General features: G+C 41.5%; 1 protein-coding gene across 4 annotated transcripts; it reads right to left on the reverse strand.

Moving 5' to 3' along the window:
- Window positions 1-175: 175 nt before the first annotated feature.
- slc8b1 (solute carrier family 8 member B1) lies at window positions 176-11,952 on the reverse strand. Of its 4 annotated transcripts, none has more exons than XM_036526919.1 (16): window positions 11,876-11,952; window positions 11,138-11,411; window positions 10,443-10,595; window positions 9,926-9,978; window positions 9,189-9,246; window positions 8,780-8,885; window positions 7,838-8,005; window positions 7,393-7,509; window positions 5,419-5,481; window positions 4,521-4,651; window positions 4,122-4,263; window positions 3,765-3,886; window positions 3,105-3,258; window positions 2,871-2,951; window positions 2,180-2,244; window positions 176-1,952 (listed from the first exon to the last, which is right to left on the reverse strand). In XM_036526919.1, exons 2-16 carry the CDS (start codon window positions 11,342-11,344, stop codon window positions 1,755-1,757), a joined length of 1,818 nt encoding a protein of 605 aa, XP_036382812.1. In that variant the 5' UTR covers window positions 11,345-11,411; window positions 11,876-11,952; the 3' UTR covers window positions 176-1,754. The 4 variants fall into 4 exon arrangements, with proteins under 4 accessions (XP_036382812.1, XP_036382810.1, XP_036382813.1 ...); XM_036526917.1 differs by having other exon boundaries at window positions 5,419-5,484; XM_036526920.1 differs by having other exon boundaries at window positions 5,419-5,484; window positions 10,443-10,602.
- Between the last annotated feature and the right edge of the window lie 1,334 nt (window positions 11,953-13,286).

The raw sequence follows: 13,286 nt of genomic DNA on the forward strand, positions 1-13,286 counted from the left end.
TAATAAATACACTGCTTTGAGTTCTTTCATCTTGTACCATTTCAGAAGGGGAAAAAGGTTCTCAGACTTTATAGTTTCTTTATTAAAACAACAGAAATCCTCTTTAACATAAATCATAGACATTTGAATTTTTCAGGGTACATACATATGTACAAAAATATAGTAATGTGCAAAAACAAAAAGGTCAAAGTGGGGAAAAATGCTAATATACTGACCTGGATATACATGAGGAGGAGCTAGAGTAAATAGACCCTGCCGTTGAGAATGCAACAAATGCATTTCCAACTGTATTTCAAATGTTACCATGCTTATGAGCTCTTGATAACAACTAGGTTATAACATGCACAACATCACTGGTTTGCCTCAGACATTACCATTATTCAAGTTAATGCACTACATCTCAGAAGTCAATACTTCTAATGCCTATAAATTCAAATGTAAAAATGCATCCCTTTGAAAGTACTGTGCTAATTCAATTTTGTGTATTCATATTCCTTCCCTCGTGGCTTAAGAGTGACAACAGAATTGAGAGTGTTGCATAAGAAACTTCAGGTACAGCATTGGCACAGCATTATTACAAAGTTAAATTTAAGAAGAGCGTTCCCTTCTTTTCCATGTAGAGGTTTAACACAAGGGACCAACTGCTTCAAGGCTACAGGTACTGCAGTAGCAGAATACTTCTGTTTTCCCTCTACTGGAACAGAGTATAAAGTGAATTAAAGGCACTTGTGTGCCCTCCTTGTTTTCTGTTCTTGAAACTGGAAATGCCAGTCTTGTTATTGTTTACTCTAGAAGCCAAAAACATCCCCATACTTTTAGCTGCTCTCCCTGCTTTCAAAGTCATGGCAAATCCATAAGAAGTTAATCTACATTAAACTATGAAAAAACTAAGCACAGAAACCAACTTGATACCACTGACCCTCAATTTTGTTCATCAGCTTAACCCCTTACATGCAGTAGACCACAAAATGAAGTCCCTCAAAACAGAGGAAAAACCCTCCTACCTTTCCACCCATACCACAAGTGAATACGTGGGAGACCCACAGCTCAGACATATGTCTAGCGAGCTGTGATGTGCTCCTCAGCAAAACACAGACTGACACCGGCAAAGGTAACTAAAGTAGACTGGCTCTGAAGTAGTGTGCTTCAGTGTTTAGTGAGAAAAACCCATCTGTCCACTGGACAATCAATTCCCCTGGACAAGACAGAAAACCAGATTTGATTGTCTGTGTATAAAAAAAACATAATACATTACACAACTACATAAAAATGCCTCAATGTTGCTTTTCCCCTTTTTTAAAGTGAGGAGCAAATACGTGATATGCCTGTGAAACTCAATCACACAAACTGAAGAGTTTCTTGGTGCTTGGTGGAAAGGGCAACCCTGACCCCAGTTTTCACAGTTTGCTTAGATCAGCCCCATATAGTTAAAGATTTCTCAGCCAGAATGCACTGACTGCAGTGTAAGGGTCCTTAAAGGATCATACCAAAAGATTCCTGAGAACACCAGGCTTTAATACATGGGTTTAGTGTGCTAGAAAGAATTCACTGCCGTTACTAACAAAACAACCAAAAGTAGTTTCCTGTATTTACAGAAAAATATAACTTCTGTGTGTAATAACCCTCATGTTAAAATTATGTCCCTCGGTTACCTTGGGGTTGATTCCGTAATCTTTTTCCATCCTACCGAGGGGAAAGAACGCTTGAAAGATTGACGCGTGCCATTAGCCTCTGCTGTGACCACAGTGTGTCAGTCACACCCCGCCCATGTGGATCTGTCCGAACTCAGTGAGTAACGCCACCAGTAGGAACACGCCATAGTAGAGTAGCAGGAAGACCCCGTAGGCGCGGCCCAAGTGGAAGCACTGCAAAGGGACCAGCACAAAGGACAGTACCAGGCTGAGGCCCAGTGCCCCTGCCAGCACCCACCCCAGCAGTCCCTCTGATTCCAGCTGCCAAAGAGAGCAGAGGAGGGAACGGTTTAGCACAGAGTAGGTAACATCTTATTTCACTGTTCCATAACCTCAACATGTTTGTGTAGAATCCTGACTAAATACACATATCCATACAAATGGCAGTACTTTTCATTGAGAAAAGCAAACATTTTGTCCTCTGTATAGACAGTTCTTTTGTGTGCATGTCGAGCTGTGAATGCAGCTGGTGTGACAATCTCACTTACCACGACCACATGCTTGTGGTTGAATAGCTGTAGCAGGCAGCCCAGCCCTACGCCAAAGAGCATATCTGAGAGGCCAGAGTCAAGGACAGGCTCATTCATTCACCCATACAGATATTTTTCCTGCTCACCATGGTGGTAAGAGCAGTACTCAATGCCACATCCATCAGGACACGGTGGACAATCATATATGCACATTGCACTCTGTATTCTTACCCTGCGCTCACAGCTGCAGCGACTTCGCTGTATGTCACCGTGTCACTGTGTCACTGTCGCAAATTTTCCATTACCAAATGAACGCATCTCCCAAATCAAACTTCACCTGTTATAAATTATGTATGATACAATATGACTGTTGCATTGGATGACCATACCAGTAACATGTATTACATGTGAGTTTGGTGGATCCATGCACTGGACTGCAAGGATGCTGATGGATTCCTGCCTTAGTAGGGCAGAAATCTGCAAGTTAATCAAAAAGAAGCGAGGAAGACAGTCACATGGGGACAGCATGTGGTGCTATGAAAGATCCCACTGACTGTAATGGAATGGAAATTATACTTAATTTTTTTAGGAATTATGTGCTTGACTAAAATTATAAGTCATGCAGTAGATACATCTTTTACAGATACCCTAGGCTGCTTTCATTTACTGAACTCTAGTCCACTTCTCTGGGTGGGCAGGGAGAGGATACTGAAGATGATGCCCCCGAAGCAGGCTGAGATAGCCATTCTCGGGTATCCCTGCCGTGCAATGGTGATGTCAGAGAAAAAATCTGCGAAGAAAAAAAAAAAAAAACATAAATAAAAACCCAAAAAGTAGCAGCATACAAGACAATGTTTACATTAGGAACACAGAACTGAACAAGAGCACAAGACTTTTTCTCAAACCACTACGGCCTGCCAGAAGATGAAGGGGTGAGCATTACCTCCAATGCTGTTGCCCCAGGCCAGCAGGGTGAGGCCCAGCACAGTGTTACTGAGGCTGAAGACTACACCCAGAGCGCGCAGCACACTGACCACCTCAGACGCTGCCGTGCTGATCCACAATGCACTCACCACGAACCCCAGCAGGGAGAAGACCTGCAGAATGAGCAAGGCGTTTTGATCAAATCGCCAGTTCTTGCACTTTCACCATCATGTTTGACACTGATAAACAGCAAAAATACGCAATGGCTATTTTGGATGTCCACACCTTAGCTGCGTGCCAGTAGAGTGATTATAAGCCAGAGTGTAAAAGCGCTACATACTTGGACACCATAGTTAATGTCAGAACAGACCCTTAAAAATAACACCTCCACATTAAAAGAGGTTTTTAGTTGAGGTCTCACAAAGTTCATTTCCACAAAGGTGTAACAAAATCACATTGTTTACACAGAGAAGTAAATATACTTTGGCACCTGGGCAGGACATGACATTGGTCTTCTATTTCTACTTCTTTTTCTACTGCTACTACTACTACTGCTACTACTGCTACTGCTACTACTACTACTACTACTACTACTAATAATAATAATAATAATAATAATAATAATAATAATAATAATAATATACAGCTCCAAGACCCCAATGGTAAAGCAGACCCTTACAAAATGGTATCTCGGCGGCTGCTCATTGGTGGTGGTACAGAAGACAATGCCAGAGAGGAACAGGCCAGTGATCAGAGTCAGTGCCCACACTGGAAACTCCCCCTGAATGTACTGCAGCCCATCTGCAGGGACATGGCAACATTCAATGAGCTTCTGACGGGCAGGTGAGATAGTCCAGTCATATCCGCTACCACTGCATCAGGGTACCACCGACTTAAAGTTAGCAGTGGTTGGCAAGGAAAACATGATGAAACATACTGATGCTGACAAACACACGCATACACACACACACACACACACACACACACGCATACACACACACTTAAAGGGGGCAAAGTCAAAGGTTAACATACTTACATTTCCCTGAGCTGAAGGTGAGCACACACACCAATGGCCCAGTGACAAGATGCAGACAGTTCAGCGGCCGTTTCCAGTTGCGGTCGTCTTTGTCAGGGTCCACCACTGGCACAGTGAGCAGAAGAAGCACCTCTAGTGGCAGCTAGAGATGGTGGAGAAAATGAGGGACTGAGTTAGGGACCACCACCCCTAAAATTAATGCTGGAAGGCCTATTTGTCCCATCAATGGGCAAGTTTCAATGATTCAAAAAAAGGTACATGGCCTTTACAGGGAAAAAAAATCAAATCAACCTAACCTTTCTTGAGATTCTAAAATTGACAGTAAAGCTTAGGTGAAGTCCGTGTAAAGTTGTAATTAACATTTATAAAACATGGAAACATCACAGAAGCTGTGATTACCTTGATAACCTTGATGGCTTTCCAATACCAGGGTTTTCTCCTCCACTTTCTACTGTCGACAGGATTAATGGAGTTGAGGAAAATTTGGCTGGTAGACTCTGTGTAGGGAAGCAAGGGCTGGTACTCGTTCTCTGAAACACACAAACACGTATGCATTAAATTCAGTCAATTCACCACAACACAGACAGGCACTTTTCTGTGGGTCAAGAGATCCAAAGAACAAGGTGTTAGAATGGAGAACAGACTTGGATCCATTTCTAGAATGGGCACAAGGAAGTCTACACCCCATCCCATTCCTCTAATACTCAATCCAACAGCCCCTGATATGCCAAGACTGGCAATTCTTGGGCACTGAAAACCACTCCATATTTTAACGGACAGAACCACATCCAATTTAAAAAGACAAAATAAAATCAATATTCCAACTTTATCCTACAAATAACAGAATATATAAATGTGTTAATAGCAATCCATTTAATCCTATAATCTAAAAAACCCTGGCCTTGTTAATATTTGAGCATTTAAATATATGCCCTGTAAACAGTTTCACAGACTAATTTTTACAGTAGTTCATGGTTGCTTCCCCTCATTCATGAACACTGAATGCTAAAAACATGATGCCGGTTTGATTTCTATGACCTATATGTGTAAGCGGAAGGTTAAACGATCCACAAGTCACACCTCACGCTCTCTGATTGGTTCAGTGTTGAAAGGCTGTTTGTCAACAAAGATTAGCCATGCAGAATAAGGGAAGACCGCTCCAAACCATGTCTCTTTACAACCCATCTGCATGGTAAATTGGACAGACTTATGGGCTGAACAGTCTCGTAGCCAATGTAACTGTCAGCTCAGTCTGTATTGCTCTTTGTACAAACAGCCAAGATGGAAAGGAGCGTACCATAGTCCTGGATGCTCCCATTAGGCAGACTGGGGCTGTCATCATCAGAGTCAGACTGAAGGTCTGCTGGAAAAACAAAATATCCTTAACATTACAGAGCTTTATATTTCTTTACATTTCTTTACATCAGAGAATTGCATTTGTCCTGCTTCGATGAGGACGCTGTGGTGACATGAGCCTACTGCAAAACTGGCAATTGCAAAAAGTGTTGCATAAATGGGAGAAAAACATTACAAAATCCTAGTAATGAACAAAAATTTTAATAAGGAATGTATTAGGTTCAGATTTTTGTTTTTACAGCCTCTTTTATGCACCCTGACTTGTGGACATCAATAACCATTTTTCCAGTTTTCTAACCTTCACCATGACAATGCATGTTGCTAATTTCTTCTGTGCGTTACTTCTTTCTGTACCAACAGGAAACATTTACTGCCACATAAAGGCAAAGTGCAGCAACGGCAGATTTGGCCAAAACAGAGGGATTGAATGTATTGGTTTAAACATATAACCCAATTGCCACTCCTTACATTTTTTTAAACTTATATGCCAGCTATCTACAGTATAGTAGTCTAGCAAATTCAAGTCAGCAACCTAACCACTACACATCATTCCTAATTAAAAGCTTTTACTTGTTCATGCCATGTTCAGGTATTTCAGCCACACCGATTGTTAACAGGTGCATAATATCAAGCACATAGCCATGCAATCGCCATAGACAAACCTTGGAAGTAGAATGGGTCATACTGGAGAGCTCAGTGACTTTAAATGTGGCATTGTCATAGGATGCCATCTTTGCCACAAGTCAGTTCGCGAAATTTCTGCCCTGCTAGATCTGCCCCGGTCAACTGTAAGTGCTATTATTGTCAAGTGGAAGCATCTAGGAGCAACAACAGCTTAGCCACGAAGCGGTAGACCACACAAACTTACAGAGCGGGGCTGCCAACTGCTGAAGCGTATAGCATGTAAAAACCGCCTATCCTCTTTTGAATCACTCACTACAGAGTTCCAAACTGTCTCTGGCTGCAACATCAGCACAAGAACTGTGCCTCAGGAGCTTCATGAAATGGGTTTCCATGGCCAAGCAGCTGCACACAAGCCCAACATCACTATGCGCAATGCTAAGCGATGGCTGGAGTGGTGCAAAGCACGCCACCACTGCACTCTGGAGCAGTGGAAACATGTTCTCTGAAGTGATGAATTACGCTTCGCTATCTGGCAGTTTGATGGACGAAACTGGGTTTGGTGGATGCCAGGAGAGCACTACCTACCAGAATGCACACTGCCTACTGTAAAGTTTGGTAGAGGAGGGATAATGGTCTGGGGCTGTGTTTCATGGTTTGGGCTAGGCCCCTTCAGTACTAGTGTAGGATAATATTAATGCTACAGCATACAAAGACATTTTGGACAATTGTATGCTTCCAACTTTGTGGCAACAGCTCGGGGAAGGCCCTTTCCTGTTCCAGCATGACTGTGCTCCTGTGCTGTGCACAAAGCACGTCCATAAAGACATGGTTTGATGAGTTTGGTGTAGAGGAACTCCAGTGGCCTGCACAGAGCCCTGACCTCAACCCCACTGAACACCTTTGGGATGAATTGGAACGCCAACTGTGAGCCAGGCCTTCTCATGTGCTGAATGGGCACAAATTCCCACAGACACACTCCAAAATCTTGTGGAAAGCCTTCCCAGAAGAGTGGAGGCTGTTATAGCTGCAAAGGGGGGGGGGGCAACTCTGTATTAATGCCCATGATTTTGGAATGGGATGTCCAATAAGCTCATATAGGTGTGATGGTCAGGTGTCCACATACTTTTGGCCATATAGTGTATATGTATATTTATATGTATATGATGCTACCAAGTATTACAATACTATCCAATCACCAAAATTAGCTACTCATAAAATTCAAGAACTAAAACAAAAAGTGATGTCTGTTTATCCAGTACCTTAATGGGGTTTTATGGTATGTCCATCTTACCTGGGGTATGTGTAGAGCCATTTTGTAAAGGTCCATTTATGGAGCGTTTCTGCCGGTTATAAATGTAGGCACTGATGATGACTGTGAAGACGTATGCAACATATAAGGAAATGTATCCTGCAGGGAAAATCAAAGTCAGCATTTATTAGCCATTTATTAGCAATTATCTTTTTTTTTTTTTACACACATTTTTGTACTCATTTGTGCTCAGCCAGGGGCTCAGACTGTTTATAGTTTCAGAGAGCCAATTTAGCTGAATTAGTGATGTAGTAATTCAGTGTGAGTTTTCTGTTTTCACAAGGACAACAATTCACAAATCACTGGGTTTTCCATCACAAATTTAACATTTCTCTCTTTGCACGGTTGTTTCATAATACAAGCCTAGAACAGATGTACAACAAAAGGGGAGAATGCCAGGTAGAAAATGTGAGGATACATAGCCTACCCAGGGCCTCCCCCAGTGAGATGTGACGCTTGTAAAGGATGACGAAGGTCCAGAATACAGCGGCCATGTAGAAGATAACGTCGCGCAGGAAGGGGCGGGATGCCACAGTGAAGGGCTTGACTAGGGCAACACTACCTGCCACCACAGTGGTGACAAAGATCCCTGCACCTGGGGGAACAAGAGGGCAAAAATAAGAGACAAAGAGGAGGAGCAGCAAGTTCTTATCAACACAGAGCAAACTTTGATACTGACAACAGGAAGATGTGCAAGCAGTTGCAGAGGTACAGGAGGAACCTCGTATTCAGATTAGAATGAAATTATATAATTAACTTCCTTCTCTGACTGACTGATTGACTCCGTCTGATTAATTAAACATGGAAGGGGACCAGTCATAATGGAAGCAGATCATCTTATTTCATAACTTGAGGGCTTTATCCTGCCCATGTTCATGTAGTAATCCTTTTCTTTTCATAAAAGAATGCCTTCATGGCTTATTAAATGACTTACATTTCAGTTTTTACTGTTGTCATCAGTCCCTGCCTTTACTCAGCTCCGAACCACAGCAAGAATCGTCCTTTGTGAACTAAAGCCATAACTCCCACAATTTCTTTTTTTTTTATTTCTTATTGGTTATCATTGGTAAACACTTTTTGACTGCCTTTTGTGAAGAGAAAAAAATGTGCCATTGGGATGAGGTAGTATCAGGATAACAGGGAAACATGTGGGGATCATCTGCTAAAAGCAGTTCAGAGCTACTCTCACAAGAATGAGGACATGAAACAGGGGGCACTATTCAGAAAGCAAGAGCAGGCTTAAGAGGAAGAATTAAATCTCCAATCCCCTAAATTCAACACTAACAGTTTGCAATGATGCAATGTATAGTGTTACATAGTGTGATGATTTACTGAAATTCACAAATTGCATCGCATGAGGATACCTCACCAAAAAGTGCTCCAATAGCCAAGCCTGCTGTGTGGGGGCGCGAGAATGCCACCATTGCGCTGAACACATCTGGTGCTCCATTCCCAAAAGCAAGGAATGTCACCCCCTAAACCAGGATGAGTCAAAGAAAGTACAAGAACAGGGAACTCATGCCTGTACTCATAACATTCCCACTTACATCAACCTCCCACTGATCTATGGTAAAATCAATAAAATTTCCCCTCTTTGTAGGGGAAAAGGTGTACCCACAATTTGGTCTGCAGGACAAAGCACCCAGCGCTATTGATCCATTGTCTGTTTGACCACATGCTGTGGGAGTTGTTATTTTCTCTGTATTATTTTTAGATGGTGGGTTTAGCTGAGGAGGGAATGTGCTGAATGACTGTTTTGGTTCTTCTGGGAAGGATACAGCCACATTGTGAGTCAGCCGCAGGATGGAGGAGATGGCAGACAGATTTGGACAAAAGCTGTGGATTGAGACCAGAGACAGGGTATTGTTGTTGTTATTAATGGTAATATAAATAATTCAAATGTAACAGCTTCAGAGCTGGAGCATAAAGATCATGGAATAGAAAACTGTGTGCAAACTGTGAGCAGTTTCACATCATCTCTCAAGAGTGGATATGCCATGCATAAAATCAGAAAAACACTGCCCAGGCAACAGTGAACTTCAAGTTGAAACCTCAACTTCTGCACCTACCCCATTCTAAACTGACATCAAACTTCCTGCTGTGAGAGGCAACAAGTTAACGCCTTGTCTGCAGAAAATGAAGGAACTGCTTGTCTGCTGGGCTTGCAGTTCCTCCTTGACACGAGACAAGCGGTCTCGTGCCAATAATTCTTATCTCTCACAATGAGAAACATTTGGAGTCAAGTATTTTTCAAGCCAGTACGCATGACCTCGCAGTGAAACTGGAAATCACTTATTTGTAAAAGCCCAAAAAAGTCCACTGCAGAGCCATAAAACACAAGATCAGCATGTTTACTCTCCGTGGGGGCATTTTCCTCTACTTATGGTACCTTATGGCACCTTTCTCCATTAACCTGCCAACAAAGTCCTCTCAAGATATAAAAATGTGCCTATCTGTTGCCCAGTGTAAAAAAGCAGACAAGGGAGGCAAGTAGTACAGCGTGTGTCAAGCTTACAACTTAGATGCAGCAACTCCGAGGGCCATGAATAGGAAGAGAAGCCACACGATCTACAGGGGAGAGAAAAGAGAAGTCAAAAGGGCTGGGAGGTGTTTCTGGGCCATTCTGTTTACACCTTTCACAATGCAGGCCAATTTACCTAACTGCTTAACATTTCAACATTCATTTGCTTCACAAGCCTGGGGGATGGGGGTGACTTGCACTGCAATGCATTTAATTTCATATTAACCATTTCATATAGCAGAATGTATTGTGGATATATTCAGACAAGTCTCATCAAGACTCAAACCCACAATCATCAGGCCCTGACCACTACTCTATACCATTGCCTAAGATTGTGATCTGCCAACATGTAGGAGTGCTACATCAGGATCTTCAAATTAGAGACTACTCATTCTTCTTAGTGCAGAAGGGAAGCATACATCACTATGATACTAGTCAAAACAGGTTCACTCTTGGGATGTCCCCATGCAGTAATAACAGAAGGAAGAGACAATGAAATCAATGAACTTACAAAGAGGAAGATGGCAAGTGGGAAGAGGTGGGGAGGGAACAGACAGAAGGCCATGTGCAAGTAATTGATGAAGCCATCTTCCTGGGAGCAGTCAGGAGTGCTCTGGACAAAAGCACAGCGCTCATCTGGAGGATGCTTCATGACCAGGTGACACTGTGGGCTCAAAGAAAGAGAGGACCTCTGACTGTACACCCAGACCTCTGGTCACACTGAACCAGTTTTCATGATGTATTTTAAATGATATCCCCACCAAGTTAACCTCCCACCGCATACTTTACCAACCAGATAAAAGGATATTTTAGAAATTTAAGATGAATGGACAATGAATGAAACAGTGGTGCAAACAGTACATCAGTATATTAATGTGACATTCTCTTTGTGTTGAAGCAATCAAGGTCTATTTTGCAGGTGTAATAAAACTAGAGTTGTTCTGATTTCAGATGTAAAAAGCACACACATGCACACCTTCAGCAATGTATACAGAGTACCAATGACAAAGATGATGCTTTTAGGGTAGCCAGCCACCACTGGAAATGCAGCATGCTGCAATTTTCCAACATATAGGGAATTACTTCAAACATATCCTTCTATATCATAAATTATATCAAAATTGTGGATTTTGCATACACTTTTTGAAACAATTACTCTCCACTATTGAAACGATACTGCTGAGCAGCTGCAATTAAAGAACTTACTTCGTCATCTGTCCCCTTCAGTAGTATTTCGAAAGGCTTATCTTCAAAGAAATTCAAATCATTCTTGAAACCAGTATAATTTACTGAAGTGGTAGCGCTGAACTCCATCGGCTTGTGGCTCGACTCCACAGTCAAACACAGTGCATGGTGTTGCAGATTGCACCATAGAGGCGACAGCAAAATTGAGACTAAAACCCAAGATTTCATAATCACTTTAACTCCGATATTAGCTCATGTTCCTCATCACAGGGCTGTGTTTTGTGTATGTGGGGTCCTGTGAAAAAGAAAAAAGACATGATTTTCCAGGTAGCACCACTGCCGGAACTTCGTCGAAGTGTTGTTTTTGACTGGCGAGGACCCAACTACAGCCAATATAAAAACGCTGAAGGCGATTCGGTGTCTTTGGCATGGACTTATTCAATAGCTGCACTCAGCTACACAGGCTATTGAATTAGCTTATAGAACTTGACTTGAACACTTACTTATCACTTTGATGTCGTAATGTACACATTTCTGAAAGACTGTCATTACCTAGGTAGCTAGACAGCTAGGTGTTGCTACTGTAGCTACCTGTGTCACAATGCAGTCCTCAGACACAACCGTCACGCTTTGGCTACGTTCTTCCACGTGAGTAGCCTGTCTCCAATTTACAAAACAGGCATTTCTCCAAATGTTCAAGAATTCGTTTGCTATAGAAAAACGGTACTCGTGAATTCTGAAAGAAAAACATGAATGTACCTTCAAACATAACTCAATACGCAACGATCCAGTGTACACATCCAACACCGCTTGTTTGTTCCACTGTCGACAGTTTACCTCTGACCTGTGCTTCATCAAACGCACGTCCTTATTCGCCAGGCTACTTCCTAAAAAAAGTCACGCTGACTTGGGTTGAATCCCTCCTTCTTAAAGGCACAACAGCGCACCGTTACGATTATTAATATTGGTTATGTAACTGGGGACGGTTTGTACAGACTACTAAGGTATAACACGTGTGTTGGAATAAAACAACTCTCATCCAATAATCAAATAACAATCACCAAACATCAAACAAAAGTAGGCTACACTTAAAAATTGACAAAGCTAAATAAAAAACAATCAGTTGAATTACAGATTTACCTCTGTCATCTCATAATATATATAGCGGTGGCTCGTTTTGAGATTTTATTTATTTTTTTCATGCAGTTTAAAAGATTAGAATTGTTATCATTTTAAAGTAGACTTATGTTCACCATCATTTTACGTCATATGCGCTTCTATTTCATCGATGGCGCCACTGTTAACTTTTGTTATGTAGTAAAGATTTCATAATAAAACCTTTATCTTACATTTGCAATCTAATTTAAAACAAAATATACTCTTGTGGGTATGGAAGGCTTGTTATGTACTCCTTGTGTACTCCTCCCCTTGAAAGGGAATGACTTCTCTTTTTTAATAATTACTGGCCTTGAGTACCTGGTTAGAAGACAATGGAAGAGGTTTTCAATGATATGGCCTACTCAATCCAATTTCAGAACACATAATGGTACTACTACTGCAACAATGACAGATGCCATTGTCCTTGTCTTAGATAATAAACAACACTCTCTTTACATTCACCCGTCAAACACATAGACCATGAAATTGTAGTTCAAAGCTTTTAAAACACAGTATTCTCTCACAAAGTTCCAGAATTGTTTAAAATGATCTCTTTAGTGTAAGCCTGTTTATTTGTATTTGTATTTATTGAAAAAATCAGAGGAGTGTATATGTGGCTTTGTTTTAGGCCTGTTGTTGCTGTAAATAAGGTAGGCCATGATGCTGACATTCTTAAAATAATTTGTATGAAAACACAATATACTTTGGTTTCCTGTGCAGGATCTTAACTAGATCTTTGTTCATGAACAGAATCTTCACCAGAATGTATTTTATGTGCAGGATTTTAACTAGGATTCTGTTATTAATCTCCTTTATACATTTACCCATTTACAACCCTGTTTTTGAATTGACAGTTGTATATTATGCTCATGTCACCCTGACCTCTGTATTCACACATAGGAACACTGTGGCATGACAAATACAATCCTCAGAAACACTTTCAGTCTGGAGCTTCATTTTACACATTTTCAATAGCGTGTAGACAATACAAATTTGGTTCCTACCTCCATGG

The sequence above is a fragment of the Megalops cyprinoides genome, chromosome 4 (assembly GCF_013368585.1).
Source record: "Megalops cyprinoides isolate fMegCyp1 chromosome 4, fMegCyp1.pri, whole genome shotgun sequence".
Taxonomy (NCBI): domain Eukaryota; kingdom Metazoa; phylum Chordata; class Actinopteri; order Elopiformes; family Megalopidae; genus Megalops; species Megalops cyprinoides.